The 24,671-nt window shown below is 37.5% G+C and overlaps 2 protein-coding genes across 4 annotated transcripts; both read left to right on the top strand.

Moving 5' to 3' along the window:
* The first annotated feature begins 64 nt into the window (after positions 1-64).
* LOC115959088 (uncharacterized protein ycf45) lies at positions 65-9,041 on the top strand. Of its 2 annotated transcripts, none has more exons than XM_031077390.1 (9): positions 65-505; positions 1,275-1,337; positions 1,782-1,859; positions 3,918-4,138; positions 4,912-4,984; positions 5,158-5,442; positions 5,946-6,089; positions 7,861-7,911; positions 8,803-9,041. In XM_031077390.1, exons 1-9 carry the CDS (start codon positions 224-226, stop codon positions 8,872-8,874), a joined length of 1,269 nt encoding a protein of 422 aa, XP_030933250.1. In that variant the 5' UTR covers positions 65-223; the 3' UTR covers positions 8,875-9,041. The 2 variants fall into 2 exon arrangements, with proteins under 2 accessions (XP_030933250.1, XP_030933251.1); XM_031077391.1 differs by lacking the exon at positions 8,803-9,041 and adding an exon at positions 8,236-8,368.
* Positions 9,042-20,240: 11,199 nt separating this feature from the next.
* Positions 20,241-24,029, top strand: LOC115960245. 2 transcript variants are annotated; one of them, XR_004085123.1, is made up of 3 exons: positions 20,241-20,275; positions 20,445-20,746; positions 23,646-24,029. XR_004085123.1 is itself a non-coding variant. In XM_031079041.1 (2 exons), exons 1-2 carry the CDS (start codon positions 20,487-20,489, stop codon positions 23,848-23,850), a joined length of 465 nt encoding a protein of 154 aa, XP_030934901.1. In that variant the 5' UTR covers positions 20,451-20,486; the 3' UTR covers positions 23,851-24,029. The 2 variants fall into 2 exon arrangements, 1 of the variants encoding a protein (XP_030934901.1); XM_031079041.1 differs by lacking the exon at positions 20,241-20,275 and having other exon boundaries at positions 20,451-20,746.
* Positions 24,030-24,671: the final 642 nt, after the last annotated feature.

Here is a 24,671-nt window from a genome sequence, read left to right on the forward strand (position 1 = left end):
GTCTAGAGTTTAACACAAGCCCCCACAGATGAGATCCACATTACATGAGACACCCGGTTCGGTAATCCTGGGTCAACTGTCAGACTCAACCAACCCCATCAGGCCCACTTATCATTTACAATAGAAATTAACAAGAGCCGAAAGCCCAATCCTGCCTAAGCCTGGCTTGCCCGATGAAGTTATCAGGCACAGACACAGAGAGAAAAACAAAGGCAGATGCAAAATGAGTTGGAGTTCAACTGTCAATTCAAGTGCAATAATATTGTTGCCGGCCTCGGCCAAGGCTAGACCATCGTTATCGTTGAACTTGAACTTGAACCCACTCATCATCGATATCAATATCATCATGAGTAGGAAAATGAAAATGAAGCGTAGGCGGAATTCAGTTGCAGTTTCTGGTCTTCAGTTGCAGCAATTGGGTGTTGTAGGTGTAGCACCAACACAATCTCAATCTCAATCTGATTCTCATATAGCGGTGCAGGACGATCTCGACGCTTTCTTGCGGGTAACTAAACTCATTTGACTTTCTTTCCCATGTCATCTTCTTCATATGTTAAGTTAATTATGTACACACACATCTTATCATCAACTCAATCACCATCTTCTTTCTTTTTTTCTTTTTTAAGGGAAGGAAATACTATTCTTTTTCTAATCAATTTAATTTGTTTCTCCATTCCGTTCCATTGCCCTTATCCCCCCTGGGGATTCTAAACTCTTTTATTAACTAGTGACCATCTTTTATTTGTCGACTCTGTTTGTTTTAATGCCAAATTGAAAAAACATTGAACAATTCTCTAAAATATACTAGTATTATTGTAGCAACTGCTTGCTGGGTGTAAATTCTAGGTGCAAAAGGGTTGGTTGGGAAGTGATTGGACTAGGTCAGAGAGAGAGAGAGAGAGAGACAATTTGGTGCAAATTGCTTACTCTCGCTGTGAAGTAGGAATGGGAGCCTGTGAAGAGTTTTCTACAACTGGCTCTACATTGAAAATTCAGGGAACATATTAAGGCCCCTCATTCCACATTACTTGATTCTTTTCATGCAAGTCAGAAATTTCTTTTCTATTGACACTGTTCAGTTTAGCATTTAATGTTTTACTTGATGGTAAATATTCCATTTTGTATGTTTAATGCAGGAGTTAGATTGAATTATTGTCCGGTCTTTTTTATGATTTTTTATTTTATTTTTTTTATTTTTGGCTATTTCCTTACTACTTGGACTTGTGATTTGCTTTCTGAAATGAATCAATATCAATTTGTTATTGTCTCAACAGATTCTTCCATGTGATTTGCGTGACAATCTCCTCAATGAACCCAAGATAGCTCAACTTTTAGAGGTGACTATTCTTTTATCTCTGTGGAATTTCTTCTTCTTCTTTTTTCTTCTATATAGTTTTTATTTTTTTTATTTATTTATTTATTTATTTTTCTTGCAACTAGTGGGGATGAGGGTATTCAAACCTAGGTTTTCCCCAAAGAAAGATCCGGGCAATGCCACTAAGCCAGAAGGCTCTTGGCTTTTATATGGTTTCTACTTATGCTTTTATTTTTATTTTTAATAAGTAATTATCAAACAAGAGGAACTACCTCATGGACACAAGTTGTAGGTGTAGGTTTTCATGAAGAATTACAATCTAAAAGAGAGAATTGATTAAATCTATGATAGACTGAACTCAGTATGGCCGTAAACATGGGACCATTTCTTTACATAATATGATGCTTGTGTAGGTTTACTTTACTTCCTGAAATATAGTAATGCTTATGTACTGCAATGTCAGTAGGTTATATTGGATCTAGGCTGTTTTCCAGAAGCACGCTATCTTGGTGAATTTGGAAGGCATTATCTGAGGAACACTAAGGTAAATGCATGCATTAAGTGTTCAAGATTAGAAATTTTTTTTTTTCTTATGATGTGTTTGTATGGCAGGATTTGGGCACACAAATTTGGATTTGGGTGATTAAAATTTAAATACCTTGTTTGGATAGTTTAAAAAGGGTCAAGGATTTGGATTTGACAACTCCATCAATGATATCAAACCTTAAAATTCTTGAATTTGAAATAACTTCTAAACCCATAGAATTTTAGAAGTCCATAAGACATACTTTAATATTTATAGATTTGGAAGTAAGGCATATCAAATCCATAACTTTAAAATTCAAATCTAAATTCAAGTATCCAAATGCAACCTTAGGGAAATGTATAATTCTTCTTCCTTCTTGAAACGCATTTGTTTAGTTCTATATTTCTTATAGTTGATTAATGGTTCCGGATTTGCAAGACTTATATGACCTAAAAAGTTTGGGTTAATTATTTGCAAACCCTTCCAACTTTGAGTCAGTTTTATTGATACCCTTAACTTTTTTATTAATTTTTATCACACCCCTTAGGCCTTTTAAAATACTCCGTTAAATCCTTCCGTCAGTGTTGTAAATATGCTCTAATGGAAACTAACATGGGATTATATGCATCCACATTTAAGTGCATATGTTACTAGGACTGTCCTTAGTTTTTTACCCCCATTTTTTTTCATGAACACATTTGGAAGCCATTCATGCATTGTCTATGTGATGTAGGACAAAGGAAATGAACCGAATCAGATTTGGAATTTTTGACAGTTCGGATTTTGAAAAATTATGGTTAGGGTTTGGTTGGAAAAAAAAGGCCTGAAAATAGGAAGAAACTTAGGGTTTCTAATGGTTGAAAGGAATAGTAGAATTTAGGGAAACAAAAGATAAATCTAAGTTATAGGTTGTCGTTCCAGAATGTGAACAATACTTTGGCTGTTTGAGTTATTTAGGCTATTTGATGGATGTGTGGTTTATTGTTTAAAATTTTTAGAATTTAAGGTTTTAAATGTGGCAAAACAATATGTAGTTGGGAGGTTTTAAGTTGCTTGAAATTTAAGGATGAAGAAGTAAAAAAAATAAATAAATAAACTTCTTCTTGGCATCACGCATAGGATTTCCTCAGCATCAAACCTTGGAGAAGGTAACCCCACAAACCTCAGACAAAGTTTCATAGTTTAGATTGTATCCAAACAAAGTAAGCAACTATTTTGGGAGTTTTCTATGCCATATACTTCTCCAAGGGACTGAAATCTCATTAGGCCCTCTCAAAGCCTCATAAGAAGAATGAATATCAAACTTTCTACATTGTGTAAGTTTCAAACCAAGCTATCCTTCCGTCATCTGTAGGGGTTATTTGATACCAAGATCGATTGTTCCCCTCTTCAGTAGAAACCAAGTAAGAATTGATAGATGCAACTTACCTTCAGCAATCAAAAACAGATCTGTATATAAATCTCTTAAAGAAACAGCCCCACACAAACTTACTTTTCCCCCCTCCCTAAAATTTTGGGAGTAGAGTTTTGTTGTTGTTGTTGTTGTTTTTGGATTAGAATTATTGATCATACTCCTTTGGGTAGAGACTTTGATCTATCAAATCCTTTCGTCCTTTTGATTCGTAAAAAAATTCTGCTTAAGGATTGGAAATTCTGTCAATGAAGGTGGAGCATGAAGCGGTGGAGCTGCAAGTGTGATGGCAAATATAATGGTTTTTGGTTATGGCTTGAGCAAATTTATTTAAAAAATATTCCCTTTTTCAGTGTCATTTAAATTTGTATTTGATATGTAGAAACTGTCAAAAGTGCCACTTGACATTTCAGATAGAACTTGTTATCATGAATACATCATGAGGGCCGTACTAAGAGATTTACAAAAGCACAAGAGGGGTAATTAAAAAAAACCACTAGTGGTCTGGTTGAATATATTCTGATTTGGAGGGTGATGGTGAATTTTACCCAATTCTTGTTTTTCCTTCTTTTCTATTTAAAAATTAAAAGACAGAATAAATTATTAAAGTCGATGAAAAGAATTTAGGTGAGATTTACTGAGCTACTCAATATGTTATTAACTAGGTGTCAATGAAAGAGTTGGAGCATGCTCAAAATGCTGTTGGAGAGTTTGGAGGGGATAATAGAGCTGGCATCGAAGGTACCTTGCATAGGATATCGGCAATCCGGAGTACGAAAGGGATGATAGTTGGTTTGACTTGCAGAGTTGGTAGAGCAGTCAGTGGACATGTTGACGTGATTTATGACCTGCTTCAGTATGGGAAGAGCATTTTATTTGTTGGAAAGTATGTATGCTAAGTGAGACTAAAATAAATTATAAGGCCAATCCTTTCTGGTTACTTATTATGATACAGCCTTAAGATTAGGACATTGGGATTTAGGGCATTCTATATAAATGAAATCACTCCATGTCCTAATGCCACGCTGAAATGAGATTTGTTTATTTTTAATGGATGAAAGCTGAATAAAATAAAAGATTTATTATGCATCATGTTCATCATTTTTTGGATTTTCAAAAAAGACTTTATGTATATCTCTTAGGCTAAAATACATTGTTTGTCCCAATACTTTAGCTCATGAGTGATAAAAATGTCCCTGAAATTTAAATGATTGCTTTTAGTCCATATCAAACTTAAAGTGATCAATTTTAGTCCCTAAACAAAGTGATTGATTTTAGTCCCTAACTTAAAGTGGTCACTTTTAGTACATAATGTGTCTAATAAATTGGTAACATATCAATTTTTAGTTTGACCACATAGTCTAAGGGACTAACAATGATCACTTTAAACTTCAGGACTAAAATTGCCCATGGGCTAAACTTTAGCAACCATGTAGTGTACTTAATGCTATCTTTTTTTGTCAATGCCCTCTGGCTTCAATTATTGTCAATGTAGGAATTGTAATTTGATAAAACACTTGAATGAACTGTGTTAAATTTAGTAAAAGTACTCACCCATTCTCATGACTCACTCCCTAAACAGAATATTTAAGATTCACCTTAACTAATATGTTTTGAATTTGTGATTTTTTTTTTTTTTTTTTTTTCGAATTCTTAAAGGCCTGGAGTTGGCAAGACTACTGTTATGCGAGAGATCGCCCGTGTCTTGGCTGATGAATTTCACAAAAGAGTGGTGCGTTCAGTTGCAGTGGGGCATCTCCCCCCCTCCCCCCCCTCTCTCTCTCTCTCTCTCTCTCTCTCTCTCTCTCTCTACACACACACACACACACACATCACATATACAAACATTCTGATAATTTTAAGCTGAACCTCATTAGAATTTCAAAGTGAACTTAATTGGAGTAGGTGATTGTTGATACAAGCAATGAAATAGGAGGTGATGGGAATATTCCACATTCAGCAATAGGAGGTGCACGAAGAATGCAGGTACCAGATTCATCCATGCAACATGCAGTCATGATTGAGGCTGTAGAGAATCACATGCCTGAGGTAATCATGGTTGATGAGATTGGCACTGAAGCTGAAGCTCATGCATGTCGCTCAATTGCTGAGAGAGGCGTCATGCTTATTGGCACTGCTCATGGACAGCGGCTTGAGAATATGATAAAGAATCCTATTCTCTCTGACCTGGTTTGTGGATCTAAGTTTTGTTTAGTTCCCTCTACGCCAACTTATATTCTGAATGCATGCATCAGTTTCTATTCTTAATAATTTCAAGAAATACTTTATCACTAATATTCAACACATTCCTGAAAGGCTGCCAAGGTAGAAAGTAAATTTTCTAAATCTCAACTTGCTTTTTCTCCCACATATTGACATTAGTAACAATAGTGACAAATAGTTATAATTTTGTGAACGAGTTTGATAATGACCTTGTTTCATGTGTTCTTAATGTTCCCTTATGGGACTTTGTCTGCAATTGAGCCCTTAGAAGGGACCGAAAAAATTAAATTTTGGCGTTCAAGCAGATCCCCTTAATAATTATAAGTCAAAATGTATTTCAAGTATATAAAAGTTTGGAAATATAAAAAAATAAATAAATAAATAAAAAGGATTTGTTTATGAATGAGTTTGCAGCTTCAGTACATGAATGTTGGATCAATTTTCCATGTTTGTTGCCTTTGCTTTTTTAGGTTGGGGGAGTAGAGACTGTTACTTTAGGTGATGGTGAAGCCCGAGCTAGAAATACTCAGAAAACTGTTCTAGAAAGGCAAGCTCCTCCAACGTTTCATTTCTTGATTGAGATGAGAGACAGGCACTATTGGGTTACACACCAGGTATGTTGATTGACATTTATCACAAAGTATTTTTGTTTTTGTAAATGCAACGGATAACTCTATTCCCCCTCTTACCATGACTTCCTAACAGAATATTCCTTTTTAAAAAAGATTCGTACTCATTTACAAAGGGGGAATGTTATTTCATCTTTAGTTTCGATTGTAATCTTTTTTTGTTAAATATAATATTCTTGTAGGAAAATAACAATATGAGAAGGCATGGACTTATTTGATGTATATATACAAATCTCAAGGGGGAATGCCATTTTTTGAAACATTTGGGTGATTTTCATTTTGTGAAACTTTAAGGGATGTTGGTATAATATGCCCTTAATTTTATTATAATTTTTTTGCTAAAATCCATTTTACACCTTCAAAATTTAAAGTGATTATAATTTGTCTTTTAAAATTCCAATTTTATTAATTTTGTCCTTGAAAGTTTGCAATCAGTGTCAGTGTATAAAATGAACAGGTTTTAAAAGGAGAAAAAATTTAAATATATATATATGTAATATATAAAGGAAAAAGGAAACAAAATCCACTTAGCGCAACCACAATTTGTAGGAAACAACTTTTATTATTGGTAGTCTATTTTAGATATATGTGCTTTTGTTTTATTAACAATTCCAACTTAGTAGATCTAATGCAGAGGTTGATTCAATTGGTGAAAGTAACCACTAGACTCTTTTATTGCATTCTCTTCAACTTTTACGATTGTGAAAAAATGGATTGCACAGAAATTGGACACGCATTATGAATTGCAAAAATGAAGATACTCAGCTTAAGATGTCATGAAGTTTGCACTTATCAAAAAAAGAAAAAAAAAAAAGATGTCATGAAGTTTGCATATTTTTTACCTATCGTGAAATGTTTGCTCCTCTTTAATCAATGATACTAGCTTAGCGGAGTGCCTACTCTAATTTTTGTTCTTCACAAGATTATTTTTCCTTTTCCATCTTTCACTTCTTCTTTATTTATTTATTTATTCTTGGATAGTTCATTTTGTTGAGGCACTATAAATTAGGATATAACATGGTTTGTACTCTTGATCGGCTGATACATTCCTAAATGGAACTTGTGATGGTTACGATATCATATCTTTTAAGTGCAAATGGAATGAAATATATTGTTTATAATAAATATGAACTCTTTTCTCAAGAGAAAGAGAAACAATCATTATTAGTCAATAAATTGAAAAATAAATAGTCAAATGAATATATATATATATATATATAGTGTTTATTGAGAGTATTGTCAAAGAACGATTTGGAATCCTTGGATGATGCTAAAGAAGGTGATCAATGTGTTATCTAGATGGAAGAGTTGCTTTGGAAAGTACAGGAGTTTTGCTCAAAATGTTGGTCCCTGTTTGCTTAATGTGGGCAATTTGGTGGGAAAGAAGTAATTGTACATTTAATGGTTTGGAGCTATTAAGCTGAAATCAATGTTTTTGAGGTCATTCATGAGTGGTTTGATGATCTTGGCCTTATTCTTTATTCCTTTTTTTTCTTATTCTTTTTTTTTTTATAGATTTTATGATCCTTTTCCATCATTTACATTAGCCTTCCCCTTCATTTTAATAGAATTTTTATTATTTATCCTGGAAAAAAAAGTTGGGGAGGGAAGGAGGGAGGAGCTTTACCTTTTTTATTAAATAGTGAAGATGATGATAATCTAAGATAAATTAGATGCATAAATAGTTTGTACTACTTAGTTGTATATTTATTATCATCATTAACTTATCTTAAATCACTTCTCTTGCACCCTGCAGACACAGAAGAGTGTGGATATATTGCTTCGTGGCAAAACCCCACAGGTTGAGGTAATTCTCAAAGATATATGCATAAGTTGGAATTTAGTTGATTTGATGGGAAGCATTTCATCTGCAAGTAGAAATGTGCTCTTTTATTTTAGTTCTTGATTGCTTCTATCAAAAAGAAAGGTTTTGATCTCAACCTTTATCATCCTTTTCTGACTTATGAATAACTCTCTCTCTTTCTCTACAAGTTTCATTGTTGTTTTTCCTTTCTCCCATTAATTTGAGATAGATATACAACTAAATCAGTGCAGTTCTTTTCAATAGAATTCATCTTTTGAAAATGACTTTCAAATATTTAAGACTAAGAGTTTCTTTCTTTGACCCCAGGATTGTTAATTAATTCCATAAGAATTCTCACATGATTCTAAACCAAAAACATGTCACCACCCGAGCCAAATGCGTTATCAACAGATGAGGGAATCAGCCCCATTGCTTTCTAATATTTTCGTGGAGTACTGTACATTTTAATTTTGGGCAGTATAATGCTCATGTACTTGGGCTATTATTGTCTATATTTGTTTTTAATAATGCAATTCTTTATATACTAAAATAAAAAAATAAAAAAAAATGCCCTAGAAAGGGCATAGTAAATTAGTATTGGTCAAATGTTGTGTTATAAATCACAAATATTTGTGTTTTTTTTTTTTTTTGTTCATCCTTTAATGTTTATTTTTATTATTATTATTATAATAATTATTATTTTTTGGAATATATTTTGAGTAAGTTACATATCTGAAATTTTATTGCTTGGAAAGAAAGCCCTTAAAGAAGTTTTATTGTGGTATTGTACTCTTTCTCGTGGGCCAAATTTTTCTTCGACAGTGTATTATTGTTGTACTGTTGCTTTTAAGCTGTGCTGTGACTGGTAACTAGTATAGAATTTTGTTTTTGCAGGTCAGGAAAAGGAATGAAAAATTCAAGGTTGTAATAGAAAAATCAAAGGCGTATGATAAATGTGACCCTTAGGTTTTTTTTTTTCCCTTTCCTTTATGTTTGACATTTTTATAATATTTGGCCATATATTCTTTTTCATGATAATTGACGCACATGTTTTCATTTTCACAGCATTGCTGTAAATGAGTCTGTAATAGTTGAAAGTCACTGAAAACTTGTAACATTATTTGGTCTCCTTTCAAAAAAAAAAAAAATCTCTCTTCCCCACTTACTTATTGTTATTGATTCAATTATCCATATATATATATATATATATATATATATGTGTGTGTGTGTGTGTTATTGTAAGTTATGCACACACCTAATGGGTATTGAACCCACAACCTCACCTCTAACCAAATCTCAAAGGAAGGTGTCAATTGAACTAGAGCTCATCACAAATAAAATAATAATAATAATAATAATAATAATAATTTTTTTTTAAAAAAAAAAAATCACCAAAAAACAGTTGAAATTCATTTTTAAATTTGATTGTATATATTATTTCACAAGGTATTAAATTTGATGAATTTCTTTTTAAATATGTTAACATGAATTTGGTGGCCAAATCCTTTCATCAATTCCTATGATTCTGCATTGTGTAAATATTGTCCATTTTAGGGCTCAGATGCCTCAGAGTTTTGTTTTTCCTCCAAAGCACATAGTAGTGGGGAAATGGCTTCCACACATTAAAAGAGAGTTCACTCCTTATAAGTACATCTCCATGTGTTTCTCTAGGCAACGTGAGATTCTATAGATTACAAGGCTCCCTTTTGGATCTCTACAATCCACCCCCTTACGTGGACACGCATCCTTGCATGTGGGGCCCACACTTCCAACTAGAGTATGGTTCTGATACCATCTATTAAATGGGTTACATGTGCTTAATTCCTAAATAACTAATCTTTATCTCAACTAACTTACTAACTAACTAACTAAAGGAAATACAACATCTATTAGGAGATTAAAAGGCATATGGTATAATTTGGGGTTCCAAACATTTCCATCCCCTTCAAAACACCTTGCCCACAAGGTGTTGTTGAGAGATGACACCTTCATGAGGGGAAACTTGCCACTTACCTAATATGCCAAAGCATCTTGACCATTGATCATACGAATAGTTCCAAAGCAATTAATCAAAGCCCATAACTTGAGAATTGGCAATGTCTTATAGTTCAAAAGCCGTGTCTTTTGTCCTTTCAAGGTCTCTTCCACAGCTTCAAACACCCAGTTAATTTGTTGGACTCCAACTATATTGGCCCTCTCAATAACAACAGCTTCATCATACTCATAATTAGCAGATTGTAGAGAGGCACATTGTATATTCTTCTTTTTCTTTGCCTCAAGATTTCGTAGCTCTTCTTTAGTCATTGCCTTGAAATCCTCTTTAAGTTTTGGTCCATTTGGTGCAACATGACATGGCACAACGTAAGCTGGGTACACAATTGTCAAAAGAGGGAAAAGACTAAATACTACATTAAGTGTAGAGCTCCTTCCGTTAAGTTAATCTCCTGCCTACCTGACTCAAGCAAAGGTATGGACGAGGACTTCCTCATCGTCTTAGGAGACTAGCATGACAAATTGCACTGTCCTACTCGAGAAAGGGAATTAGATAGGGTTCCTAAGGACCATAGGCACATATAGGATCTTGCCTAGCTCTTACAAGTTTAAACCTTTTTTTTTTTTTTAGCTTTATAACTCCTATTGTTTTCATTCGTAGACGAACACCACACTACTCCATCCAAGCATTTGGTGAACTTTGTAGACTTAAACCAAATCCTCAAGTTAGAAATTTTTCTACACAAGGACGGTCAACTCCGAGCCACGCACATAATCCTTGGATACAAGCCTTTTACCAAATGCTTTCAAAACTCAAAGAACATCATTAAAGCCAAAGATGCTCGGTTGGCTTTAATAGACGTAGCTGTCCCAATCTTCCTATTAGCTGAACCTCCTCTAGCGGGAACTCAGGATGCTTAACTACTAGCCCTCCTTATAGCCAGGCTACGCTACTCACAAGAACCTCCCATTCCCTCGGATGAAGAAGCTAAGGAGCCCACACTAGAACCTGTCCACCAGCTAGTAACGAACAAAGACTTTGAGGTCTTTTACTGGCAAGAGGACCCCGAAGACGCTTCTAGCACCTCACAACACCCGTTATGTCTCGTCCAAGTCAATTCTAGCCAAAAGAGGACTAATATTCCTGAAGGAATGGGTTTCGAAGAGAAGACCCTGGACCTTCTTGCCTTGCTTACGGCCCACATGGGGGCTCTACTCCAGCTATTACGGTGGTACCCTGACCACCCACTCTTGTCCCAATGCACGCATCTTCTGCTGATGCCACTGACAAAAAGAGAAAAAGGGCTCAAGGAGGCAAAGGCACTAAAGGTGCCGAGGAAGGAGAAGTCACCCATTCCTCGCAGAAGTCACCCATTCCTCGCACTAGCCCCCAGCCCAAGAGGCCCAAACAACTAGGGACCAATAGAAGAAAAGTATCTCTTTTGGGACCTCGAAAGAAACTGGGGGAGACTAGCCACCCAAGCCTTCTGTCTGGAGACCTTTGTTCACACTAAGCTCTGGCAGTCCTGTGTTGGACAATGCCAACCTGAGGGACCATTAGAAAGGTAGCTAAGGCCTAGTGGCTGAATGCTTAAAGAAGGCTTTTTGATTGCCTGAGGATATGCAAAAGCTCAGGTCCTTCAGAAAGCATGAAGTATTCCTTGCCCTAAAACAAGACCTAGCAAAGGTATATGCTTATTCTCCTTAGCTTATAAAGTTAAACCACACATGCACTAACTAATACCAATCTTGCAGTCTGTTCAAGCTGCCTTCATGGCCGAGGAATGGGTGGACCACACGTTGGACCAGGCCAGACAAACTGAGGGTAAGCTCGCAACAGCTAAGAAGGCCCATGCGAAGGTGGACAAGAAGTTCAAGGAGACTCTTGCCTAATTGACCGAGGCTGAGAAGGCCCAGAAGAACATCGTAGCTGCCTTGAACAACTATGAAAAACAAGCTACAGAGTGCCTAGAGGCCTAGAGAAAGGCTGAGAACAAGCTAGCCTTAACTGTGGTAGAGCTCAAATAGTTGCAAAAAAAGCTAGAGGCCAAGGATGCTGAAAAGGCCAAGGCCAAGTAGGCGGCCTACAATGCAGGCATGGCTAAGGCTGCAGAAAGCCTCATTGCCCAACTTAGGGATGTTGCTCGAGCCTTCTGTTTGGAGGTATGGGGTCAAGCCCTGACTGTAGCAGGGGTTAATACTAAATCAGAGCTTAGGGCTCCTAATAAGGTTTACTACCCTCCTACCTTGCGCTTGGCCCTCAACCCCCCTCAGTCTTTAGCGGACCCCAACTCTGCCCCTACCTCTTCTTTAGCTCAGCCCACCACTACTCCTTCTGCCACGTCAGCCAAAGTCAAAGAAAGAGAACAGCAAGTTCCAACAAATGTCGTGGACATGGAGATAAAGGAAGTAGCAGAAGTCACACAACTAAAAAGGAAGAAGAAGGAGAAAGAGCAAGAGAAGAAAGGGGGGAAAGACAAAGAAGCTTCAACCTAGCTTAGCCAAAAATTTAGAAGCAAACAACTAACTTTGTAATCGGGTTTAGACTTAGTTGATGCCCCCTCTCCCCTTCTATTGTACTTTACTTCTCAAATTTAATAGTAAAAGTTAAACTTTAGTTTACGCTTTTCCATTTGCTTAACTTTTACTTGACAGCTTGCATTTTATGCTATTTTCTTTTCCTGGTAACGAATACAACACACTGACCTGTGACTCACTTATTAAATATTTCTCACCAGTTTATTCAATTTGGAATAACTTGTAAAACAATTAACAGACTAACTCAGAGAGGTTGATAAAAATAGCAATCAACACTTATCTTAAGTTGGACTTAGAATCCCAAAGCAAACCTATTAGCAATGATCCTAAAACTTGAAGAAGTGTTCAAACTCTTTAACCTTATTTCTTACTTAGACAACTTCCTATGTGACCTGAGAAGCCATATCAAACCTATATGTTTGGTCAAAACTTAGAAGTTTTTTCTATAACTATTATTTTATCCTAGGCTTGTGACCCGTGGAGTCAAACAAAGCCAAGGTTCTATTCAACACTTAGGATTTTTCATACAACGTTAATTTACCCAAGGCTTGTGACCCGAGGAGTCGAACAAAGCCGAGGTTTTGTTTAACATAGGATTTTTCGTACAGTTTTAATTTACCCAAGGCTTGTGACCTGGGGATTCGAACAAAGCCGAGGTTATGTTTAACACTTAGGATTTTTCGTGCAATGTTAATTCACCCAAGTCTTGTAACCCGAGGAGTCGAACAAAGTCGAGGTTTTGTTTAACACTTAGAATTTTTCGTACATATTGATTGTTTCACCAAACGCATCCATAATGAAACACAGCTAAACCAAATATGAATAACAAAGAAGTTCATAGCATTAATAATAATAATGCTGCAAATTGTTTACATTCCACGAACGAGGAAATACATTTTCATCCAAGTCTTCTAAGTAATAAGCCCCAATTCTAGCAGTGGAGGTTATCCTATATGGCTCTTCCCAGTTAGGGCTTAGCTTTCCCCAAGCAAGGTTCTTTGCTGTCCCCACCACCTTTCTAAAAACCAAATCTCCCGAAGCTTACAGCCTCAACTTCACCCCCTTATCACACCCTTGCTTAAGTCTCTGCTGGTAATGTGCCAATTTTACTACAACCACCTCTCTCCTTTCCTTGGCCACATCTAGGCTATCCAAGAGTAAACAATTATTCTTCTCAACATTGAACTAATCAGTTCTTAGGGTTGGAAACCCTGACTTAAGAGGAATTACTGCTTCTGCCCTATAAGTCATTGAAAAAGGAGTTTCCCTTGTTGATCTTTAGGGCATAGTACAATAAGTCCACAGTACATGGGGCAATTCATCCACCCATTTCCCTTTAGCGTTGTCTAATCTTTTCTTCAACCCAGACACTATAACCTTGTTAGTGGCCTCGACCTGGCCATTCTCTTGAGGATAAGCAGGTGTAGAATACCCATTCCTGATCCTCAACTCCCCACAATATCTTTAGAAAGCTTTACTATCAAACTGAAGACCATTATCCAAGATCAATGTGTGTGGGACTCCAAAACTTATGACAATATTCCTCCAAATAAACCTCTTAGCGTCCATGTCCTTGGTATTAGCAAGTGGCTCGGCTTCCACCCACTTGGTAAAATAGTTCGTCCCTACAAGGAGCCACCTTCAATTCCCTATAGCTCGGGGAAATGGTCCCACTATATCCAAGCCCCACTGAGCAAATGGCCAAGGGATGGAATATGGATTTAGGACTCCCTTCGATTGATGAATATTTGGGTATATCTTTGACACTGCCTTAGGGTGCACACACAATAGGTATGGCCTTGAATAAGAACGCTTATACAACTTCTATTCTTTGGATAGCCAATAACGGGGAGCCTTCTTGTGCACTTTTTTAGCCTCTCCCTTATCTTCAAGCAACAACCCTTGCTTTAAAAAAGCTACCAAGGAGTCCATCCAGTTTGGTCCAACTTGGATGCTATGCACCCCGACCAGGGGCTTTTGTGCGAGACTAGAGCTAGTTATGTCTTCAACAATAACCACCCAAGGAAGGTTCGACCCCAGAGAAGTTGCCAACATAGCCAAAGAATCTAAATGGGAGTTTTGACCTCTTGGAATCTGTTTCAGAACAAAGCTTCTGAACTGGGCCCGAGCCTGCTTCACTTTAGTAAGATATCCCTACATCCTTTCATCTCAGGCCTCAAACTCTCCATTGACCTAACCCACCACCAATCGAGAGTCAGAATACAAGTTGACCACTTCTCCTCCTAGCTGATTAATTATAGCCACTCCAGCCAATAAAGCTTCATACTCAGCCTCGTTATTGGTAGTTAGGAAACCCAACTGCAATGATTACTCCATTACCAACTTCTCGAGAGTGATCAACACAATAACTATCCCTGCTCCTTTTCGGTTAGCTACTTCGTCAGTGTAAACCTCCCAAGGGAGAATAGCCATGGCCGAGGTGACCATAACACCTAAAGCTTTTTCTTCCTCATTCATTGTACCCTTGGTGAATTCTGCCACAAAGTCTGCTAGGACTTGCCCTTTTATAGCAATTCAAGGCATGTACTTGACATCATAGGCACCCAACATGGCTCCCCACTTAGCAATTTTGTCCATGTAATTTGATTTTCGTAAAAGAGCTTACAAAGGAAGCTCGGTGAGCACCACCATAGTGTGAGCCTGAAAATAATGAGGAAGCTTTCTAGTGGCATGCACAATGGCTAATACTGCTTTCTTGAGGGGTAAATAACGTGACTCAGCCTCTTGCAAAGATTTACTGACATAGCAGATAGGCCTTTGAATCCCATCCTCACTTTTGACCAAGACCAAACTAATAGCATAATTTGTAACTGCTAGGTACGCGTATAGCATTTCCTCCTTCTTGGGTCTGGAGAGAATTAGAGGGCTCAACAAATACTGCTTAAGCTCGTCAAAAGCTACTTCACACTCCTTGGTCCAACGAAAGTCTTTCCACTTATGAAGAAACTAGAAAAAAAGGACTACACCTGTCTGCATACCAAGAAATGAACTTATTCAAAGCTGCTGCTATCCCAGCCAATTTTTGTACCTCTCTAGGATTTCGAGGAGAGTGCAAGCTATCAATAGCCCTAATCTGATCGGGGTTGACCTTAATCCCTTGGTGCGTTATCATGTAGCCTAGAATCTTTCCCGAGCTAACCCCAAAAGAACACTTGGACGCGTTTAGGAGTAGCTTATGTTCTCTCAACACCGAGAATACTTCTCCCAAATTCGCCAAATGCTCTTCTACCTGCCTACTCTTTATCACTATGTCATCTATGTAGGCCTTCATATTCCTTCCAATCTGAGACTCGAACGTCCGCGTCACCATTCTTTGATACGTGGATCCTATATTCTTGAGGCCAAAGGGCATCATCCGATAGTGGTAGTTCCCATTAGGAGCACAAAAAGTTGTCTTCTCCTAATCAAATATTGATAAGGGTATCTCATGGTACCCCAGGAAGGCATCTAAAAAACTCATTCGAGGATGCCCCACTGTTGCATCCACCAACTGATCAATCCTACGGATGGGAAAGGAGTCCTTCGGGCAAACCTTATTCAGATTAGTGAAGTTCACACACACACGCCACTTCCCATTCTTCTTCTTTACTATCATAGTATTAGCCAACCACTCGGGGTAGTAGATCTCCTTAATTGCTCCAGCTCATTTCAACTTGTTTACTTCTACCCTTACTGCCTCAACATGCTCTTTAGATGAGCACCGAGGAGGTTGCTTACGTGGTGTAACCTTGGGATTCACATTCAATTGATGACATATAAACTCGAGATCAATCATTGGTACATCAAAAGTGCTCCAAGCAAACACATCAATGTTGACTTTCAAAAACTTCACCAACTCCGCCTTTTCCAATGGTGGCAACTAGGATCCCACTTGAAAATATCGCTCCTCATCCTACCTTATTACTACCTTCTCTAGTTCCTCGGACAACACTTCATACAACTTGGCTTGCTGCCCCCTTATAGGGCCCTTTAATTACTATGAGACTTGCTACCATAATAGGACCTACAGGATGCTGTGTAACTACTAACACCAAACATTGTTTGGCCATTGGCTGGCTACCAACCAGCTCCCCTACTCTTCCTCGAGTGGGATACTTGACTTTCAGATACAAGGGTAAAGACATTGCACCCATAGCATGAAGCCAGGGTCTGGCTAAGATGGCTGTGTAAGGGGAGTAGGCTTCTACAATAATAAAATTGACCTGCACCTCCTCGTCCCCAGCTTGCATAGGTAACCTTATCATTCCACGGGGGATTACCATCCTCTTGTCAAAACCCATCAAGGGTGAATTATACTTTTCCAGGTCTTTAGGTTTTAAATTTAACCCCTTATACAAGTCAGGGTACATGATCTCTGTCCTGCTTCCCTGATCTACTAGTACCCTCCTTACGTCATATCCACCAATCCTTATGGTAACCACCAAAGCAACATCATGTAGCTAAATGTTCCCTCCTTATCCTCTTTAGAGAAAACCAAGGTAGGGGTGGCCATCACTTTAGTTATTTTAGGGGCCTGATCTCTGGCCTTTACGTCAGGGCCCCTAACCACAGACATGACACTAGAACTCACCCTAACATCACTCCTTGGCTTGGCGAAGATGACGTGAATAGTGCCTAACACTGGTCGAGGAATACCATTCCTATGAAGCTCAACTCTCGAGTGCCCAAATTGCCTTATTGGCTAATGTAAGAACTGATTGAGTTTCCCTGCCTTAACCAATTGGTTTAAGTGATCACGCAGGGTCCTGCAGTCCTCCATAGTATGTCCTTTGTCCTGATGGTAATGGAAATAGAGGCTTTATTTTCTCCTAGATGAGTCCCCACCCATCCTATTGGGCCATTTGAAATAGGGTTCGTTCTTTATTTTCTCCAATATCTGATACACTAGCTCTTTAAACATCGAATTAACCAATTGAGCCCTTGTGGATGGTGTCTGATTAGAAAAATCCCTTCTGGGATGATTACCCTCATATCCTCTTTCCCGAGGATCCCTCTTTTCTAGGAACATCTTAGCCTTGCCTTTTCCCTGTATTTGGTTCTCCTCTACCTACTTATATTTATCTATGCGATCCATAAGCTAGCGCATATTCAAAGCAGACTTCATTGTTAACGATTTCCTCAGCTCGTGCTCGGCAGGGGGCCCAACCTTAAAGGTTTCACTACCACACCCTCAAAGTTCTCATCTATCTCATTATACATTTCCCAATATTTATCCAAGTAAGTCTTGAGGGTCCTTCATTCCCTTATTGCCATAGATAGAAAAGAATCTATTGGCTTAGGGATTCTACTACATGTTATGAATTTAGCCCTGAATGTCCTTGTCAACTCCTCAAAGGACCCTATTGACCCCTTCTCCAAGGCATCAAACCAACGTATAGCTACCAGCCCAAGGTTGGAGGGGAAAACTTTGCACAAAAGGGCTTCATTGTCGGAATGGACCGCCATCTTCTAATTAAAGTGGCTGACATGCTCCACGGGGTCAGTCCTCCCATTGTAAATGGTGAACATTGGCTGAGAAAATAGATGAGGGAGTTTGGTCTTGTTAATTCTCCTAACAAAAGGTGACTTAGAAATTTACTGTAGGGCTTTACTCATCACATCACTCCCTATGCCACGATAGGAAGACCCCTTCTCACGCTTATTACTGCTTCTCTCCAACTTGTCTTAGCATGAAGAAGTTGAATAGGACTCACTAGGTAGAGATCTAGACCTATAATGATATGAGTGATCCCTTCTTTCCCTTGAATCATCACTTGATGGGGAAGATGGACTCCTTCTATCACTCTTCCTGCGCCTTAACTTCCTGTGCAAGCGATTTACCTCCAACTGCAACTTACGTGTCTCCTGATCATGTGAAACATGACTCCTAGTCCTTGAGTGACTCCGCTCAGTACAATCGGTATGGTAAGACTCCACCATAATGCTTGGGGTACGTTGCCTATCTTTCCTTCACTCCAAGTTAACAAATTGGTTCTCCCTTTATGAGCTAACCGATTCTTCCCTATCCTAGCCTACATTAGCCATAACTACTCAAGACAAATCCACAGCACCTTGATGTTTCCCACAGCCGAGGCCAATTATAAGGACCAAAATATCTTTCAGCCCAAGCCCACTTAGAATAGTGGATTTACACAGTTCAACTATGACCCAAATCAATAAATTTGTAAGAGAGAGAATTAAAAGACAAGAAAGGGCCTTGCCTAATGATGAAAATAAGGAAGAAAGGCTTAATATTAAAGAATGTGTGAGTAAATGTCTCAATCCAAGCCTAACCGAGGAGGCCAATGTTATATAGAAAAAACACACTATTCACTCTCTTCTCTCAATATTCTTTTTGTTCCTTTTCTATTTTTGATCCTTTTTTTTCTCTCTCTAAAAACCATCTTTTTTCTTTTATACTCCCTCCACTTCACATCTTGACCCCCCATTTTTACCTACCAAATTTCTCCTAGTGACACCTGTCCTTTCAAACATCTGACGAAGGTGGTAGAGGGAGTTGCTTAGCTGTGAATTATACTGATCAAGTCATTTCCTCATTAATGCAGCTGATAAAACTGTTGCACACCATTTAATGTGAAGGCAATAGACTACTTCTCTCTGGAAACTTCCCCTATTCCTCATGATTCTCTTTCCTCAGCCAATCCTTCCCACCTGAAGCCCCTAAAAACCTTTTGCCTCTTCATTTGCCCGCCTTGGGTGAACTCCCTCCTTGGGCGTATGATGCCCCAACACCAACACTACAACCTAACAACCCTTTCTTCGGTCCTCAGGCCCCCACAATATATAATTTAAGTTCAAGTTACACATGGTGTAATTATAAGCAATATTACATCACCCAATAACTTATTATTAAATTCATATTTTGAAAATCTAACAATTGAATTACATGTTCTTTATGTTCTTAACTAACATGCTAATTTTCATGCCAATCAGATGTAATTTATTATTCGATTCATAAACTCATATTTTATGCATTATTTTAAATTACAAAAACTGGAATTTCAAAAACTAATTGATAGCATAGTTATTGATCTTTGATCATTTTTAAATTTTGTAAGTATGGAAAATATACGAAAATAATGTAATCCAACAGTGGATTTATCAAAATTTACATCTAATGAATAGATTTTGGGTTGTGTAACATTATTTAAAGTTATTTCAGGTATAATTTGATCCCAAATTTTATGCTATTTAGGTTAAATTTTGGATTTGGGTTTTTTTTCCCCCTCGATTTCTCTTCTTTACAAAGCACCAATCCGTAAATGGGTATAAAACTATAATGAAAAAATCTATTGCTCATAGTGTGTTTTATACTTTGTGTACAATAAACATTGCTCAAATTGTAAACAGTAAATGAGCTTTGACTATTACATACACTGTACACACGAAAAAGTTTTTAATAAAATTGTCAAATGTGACTTTAAGAGTAATTTCTCAATGGTAAATATAGTTTGTAGCCTGTACCTTTCCTCGGCTCAACCGGTTTGGCCTTAAGCTCTTCATAGGTTTCTTGCTTGTTTTGTTCCAAATTCCAAATCCACCTATGCCAAGCAAGGACCAGACAAATTGGCTTCAAATAATTATTGGAAATCATTTAAATATGTGGCCGCTTCTAGTTCGACCCTAAAAGATAAGGCGTGAGTGGATGAGAAATTGAGAATGAAAAGAAAAAAGGGAAAATAATTATAATTATTACACATACTCCTTATTAATACGACTACGCTGTAATCGTGTACGTATGCTTCTAAATGCTGCCAGTAACTGTGTGGACCTTGCTTTGACTGGATTTATAAAAGAACGAGGATCTTAATATTTGGTTAGAAAAGATTTACTCACTTTAGCTATGCATCCTGAATAAAATTGGTGTTTGTTGTAATAATTAATAATACCAGTAGACTATGCATCTAATTTTTTTTTCTTTTTTTTTTTTAAAAGAAAAGAAAATAAAATGGGAAGATTAAGATTTTTCGTTTATATATGTACAGTATAAAAGGACAATGAATGAATAATGAAAATCAGTCAAAGGCATGGCGTGTGTGGGGAGTCTAATGCTAAGGCCAAGCCAGTGTTTAGTGTATACTACTACTGCTACTACTTGTAAAACCAAACATTCTTCTTGGTTATTACCCTTTACTTATCCAAGAAACAGCAGCAGCAGGAGGATAGTGTCAGTGAGAGCGGAGAGCAGCAGCAGCATGGCTACCGAGTCTGAGAAACTTGGAATCAAGATCGAGAGGAACCCTCCCGACTCCAAGCTCACCCAACTTGGTGTCAGAAATTGGCCCAAGTACGTCTTACCTGATTCTCTCTTTCTCCTATTCATTTTTTAAGCTTATGTTGTTTTTGTTGTTTTACTTTTACTATTCATTATCTTTTTTTTTTTTTTTTTTTTTTGGTGTTTATTTTCATTAAGGGAGAAGGAAATTAGTCATCTCTGACAATCTTCACCTCATTTTCACACAGCTAAATTATTTATTGGATATTCCAAAAATCACATCCCAACGTATATATTCTCTGCCACATCCACATCACAATTGTCAAACAAATTTAACTCACAAACTCTAAATGCGTTGCCATTCCACCATTTTTATCACTGATTTAAATTTCTTTTGCTTAGCTATCACCTGGTATATATTGCACTTCTTTCATTTTAACAATATGATCGGTAATTATCAGAGTGCACTGAGCAATAACCGCATTGTTTTAGCTCAGGAAAACTGCTTACGAAATGCCAAATAAACAACACATTAGCAGTATCATGTTTATGACTTAGAAGGTTTACGTTTGAAAGGAATAGCTTCTCCCAACAGGAGAGAGAGAGCTTTAAGACCTTGATTATAGACATTGTGTATAAGCTGTTGTTGGGGAGATAATAGCTTTAGGAGATTCCAATTAAAACCGTAAGGTTGTGATTTACAAATTTGTATTTTGTTGGTTTTTATTCCATGCCAAATTTGATTGTAATTTTATTCAATCTTGTGTACCCTGTATTTATTGTGGGATTTGATTGTAAGGGTTGTGTGCTAGAGAGAGAGAGAGAGAGAGAGTGTGAAGACTCAAGCAAGTGAAGACAGAAGACTTCTCGCGGGTGTCTCGCGACTAAGCTTCCTGCAAAGTGAAGCATGTGCCTTGCACATGACTGAAATGTGAAGAGTCTGTACAAATGGAGACAGCTATGTCTCGCGAGTATCTCACGGGTAAGGTCTTACCGCGAGACATTCTGTTCTGCCAGTCTGTACTTTCTGATACACACTTTCTGTACCCTCACTATATATACCTATATTACCCACAAATGTGAAGGAGAGCTTCTGAGAGAAAACCCTAGCTAAAACACTTGAGAGTTAGAAATTGTTATATCAACAATTCTCTACACCTTTGTTTATGGGATTTCCTCATCTCCTATCTCTTCATTTCTATACCATTGAGAGGTTGATAGCCCAAACACTTACCACACCCTTTGAGAGTATCCAGTGAATTTTTGGTGTTGTTGGGAAGCATTGGAAGAAGCCAAGGATGGCAGATACAACATGGGGCTTGTTGCAGGATCCGGAGAGTTAGACAAGACACGATTCCGAGAAGCCTTGTTGGAGTAGGAGCTTGGAGGGCTTAGGTATAGAGGGTAGATTAGGGTTGGAGAGTCTCTTGCTTACCCATGTATCCCAACTGATTATCTAGTGGATTGATTTCCGTTTGGAGGACGGCGGAGAGGTTTTTCGCCGAGTTCTTCAGTTTCCTCTTCGATAACACGACTCGATGTTATCTGTGTTTGTATCTCTCTTCCCTACTTTTGTTTATTTCATTTTACTGCTGTGTTGCTTTAATTACGAAGTAGAGTAGCTCTCTTACTTGTCTGCTTGCGTTTACACTATTCTGCACTTAGTATTAAGTTAGTGTAAAATCAATCAAGCCGTAATTTGAATTGGGGGTCTAAACAAGCTCTTGTGTTTTCACACATTTCGAGCTTTCAAAAACCTTAATATAACTTATTGGGACACACTTAACCCACAAGATTAAAAGCCTTTTGTGCCCAATTTTGTTAATTATATTAATTCCTCAACTATTTCATTTTTTCTCCATTTGAAAATTTTACTTACATGTGCATACCCAGCAATATATATTTTCCTCCTCTCTTTTTAGGCTACAAACAAGTCCTACTAGCTCCCCCGTGCATATGGAAAATTTTCTTCATCACATGTCATCCATGGTCCCTTGTATACCATCCATGGGAACTTCATGTTAGTCTCTCACACTCATGCATGCCATCCATGGACTTGGGAACCATATTTCAGCTTTCAGCCCTGTACGCTCTTTCTTGGGACCCAGGGTGTCCACATCCATGGAACCTCTGACTACATCATTAATTCTTGTTTGATCTAGCACCATTGGCAATACTACTCTAAGATAATTTGTTGAGCTTTGTGGACTTGCCTTGTGCAATGCTCAATTGTCTAAGCTCCATGTGTAGGCACCTTGTCCCCTCTCTTATTGCAAAAGGGATCTTGATAGTCTTCCTCCTTGCCACAAACTACCATGCATGTTGCCTCTGTTTGTTGTGAGGCAATACAACAATTAATAACGGTGTTTATACTGCCAAATCTATTTGGAACATTGGCATAGTCAAAATGATTTTCTTGAAATGTTTGAATGAACTCAAATTGCAACTTTGAAGTTAACATGTGCGCACCCACATACATATAATAAACTAGTCATCAGTTAAGGATGCTCTGGTCTTTGGATTGAGAATTTGAGCCAATTTTAAATGAAGCTGAGCTTGACATCAACTTTTGGCATGAATTTTGAGTTTAACTCTACTCCTACTAATGGAAGAATCTTCTTTCATGTGTTGAATGCATGTGTAATTCACAAATTCACAATGCTCATTATTAAGAGTTCCAATTGATGTAGTGCAATACATCTCTCATGTCTTAACTCACTATTGCTAGGAAGAAGAAAATAGGAATGAATGTAACTATATAAGGATAATTGAGGCTGAATATTTCAAAAGAATACGGAGAAAGGTAATGTTGCTTACAACTTACAAGTTCATGTTCATGACATGCATTTATTATTATAAAAGAACTGTCTTCTTCTATACTTTTTTGAATTTATAGATGTGTTTCTTTTCCACAATTGCGGCTCCATTCTGGCCATCTTAATGCAAATTGTGCTGCATTTTGAGTTAACAGGTGGGGCTGTCCTCCAAGCAAATTCCCATGGACATACGATACAAAAGAGATCTGCTATCTGCTTGAAGGAAAAGTGAAAGTTACTCCTGATGGGTCTTCTAAGTCAGTCGAGATAGGTGCCGGTGACTTGGTCGAATTCCCAAAAGGAATGAGCTGCACTTGGGATGTGTCAGTAGGTGTTGATAAGCATTACAATATGGGCTAGCGATATTCCGAAGCCTTTTTTTTTTTTTTTTTTCTTCATATTCCAGTATATTTATGAATCAAGTAAACCTAAATGTCCTGTCTTAATGCGAGCATTATAATATGGCCAGTGATGTGCCGAAGCCTTTTGCCTCATATTGCAGTTCATCTATGGATCAAGTAACCTGGATTGCTTTCTTCCCTATTGTGTGGTTAAATATGCTTACTTTTTATAGGAAAATTATCTTATGAGACTACCCTCTCACATTATATGGAAGGGGTGTTCATGGGTCGAGTCAGTTCAAGTATGAAACTCACCCAGTATGTGTAAGAATCAAGTAAACCTAGATAGCCTTCTTCCTTAATGCAAGCATTTTAATATGGGCTAGTGCTGTGCTAAGGTGTTTTCTGGGTATGAAATATGAATCAAGTAAATCTAATGCAAGCATAATAAATGGGCTTAGGCAACATAAACTGAAATAACGATAATCCAATCCCTCTATCCCAAACAACTTGGATGACTTAATCTTGCCTAGCCTGTCTCAAGAAGATAAAGAGATATTATCAAGGCTACCTTCAGTGGATTAAAAATGTGGTTTTTAGTTTGGATTCCAATAAAGCTCCTGGACCAGATGGATTGTCGGCCCATTTTTTCAAGTTCTATTGGAATATCATAGGAGGAGAGGTCACTAAAGCAATTACAAGTTTTTTTAGAAGGGGATACATGTTAAAAGATATCAATCACTCCTTTATTGCTCTTATTCTTAAGGGCAACAATGCAGCTTCAGTAAACCAATTTAGGCCGATTAGGCTTTGCAATGTGCTTTATAAAATCAGCTCTAA

This window comes from Quercus lobata, chromosome 9 (genome assembly GCF_001633185.2).
Source record: "Quercus lobata isolate SW786 chromosome 9, ValleyOak3.0 Primary Assembly, whole genome shotgun sequence".
Lineage (NCBI taxonomy): Eukaryota > Viridiplantae > Streptophyta > Magnoliopsida > Fagales > Fagaceae > Quercus > Quercus lobata.

Bases quoted from the DNA above. Each gene is read 5' to 3' on its own strand.
- LOC115959088 (XM_031077390.1), top strand. From the start codon at position 224: ATGAGTTGGAGTTCAACTGTCAATTCAAGTGCAATAATATTGTTGCCG. The intron at 4,139-4,911 runs GTATGTATGCTA...GAATTCTTAAAG, and splicing joins AGCATTTTATTTGTTGGAAA to GCCTGGAGTTGGCAAGACTA. The intron at 5,443-5,945 runs GTTTGTGGATCT...TTGCTTTTTTAG, and splicing joins ATCCTATTCTCTCTGACCTG to GTTGGGGGAGTAGAGACTGT.
- LOC115960245 (XM_031079041.1), top strand. From the start codon at position 20,487: ATGGCGTGTGTGGGGAGTCTAATGCTAAGGCCAAGCCAGTGTTTAGTG. The intron at 20,747-23,645 runs GTACGTCTTACC...TTGAGTTAACAG, and splicing joins GGTGTCAGAAATTGGCCCAA to GTGGGGCTGTCCTCCAAGCA.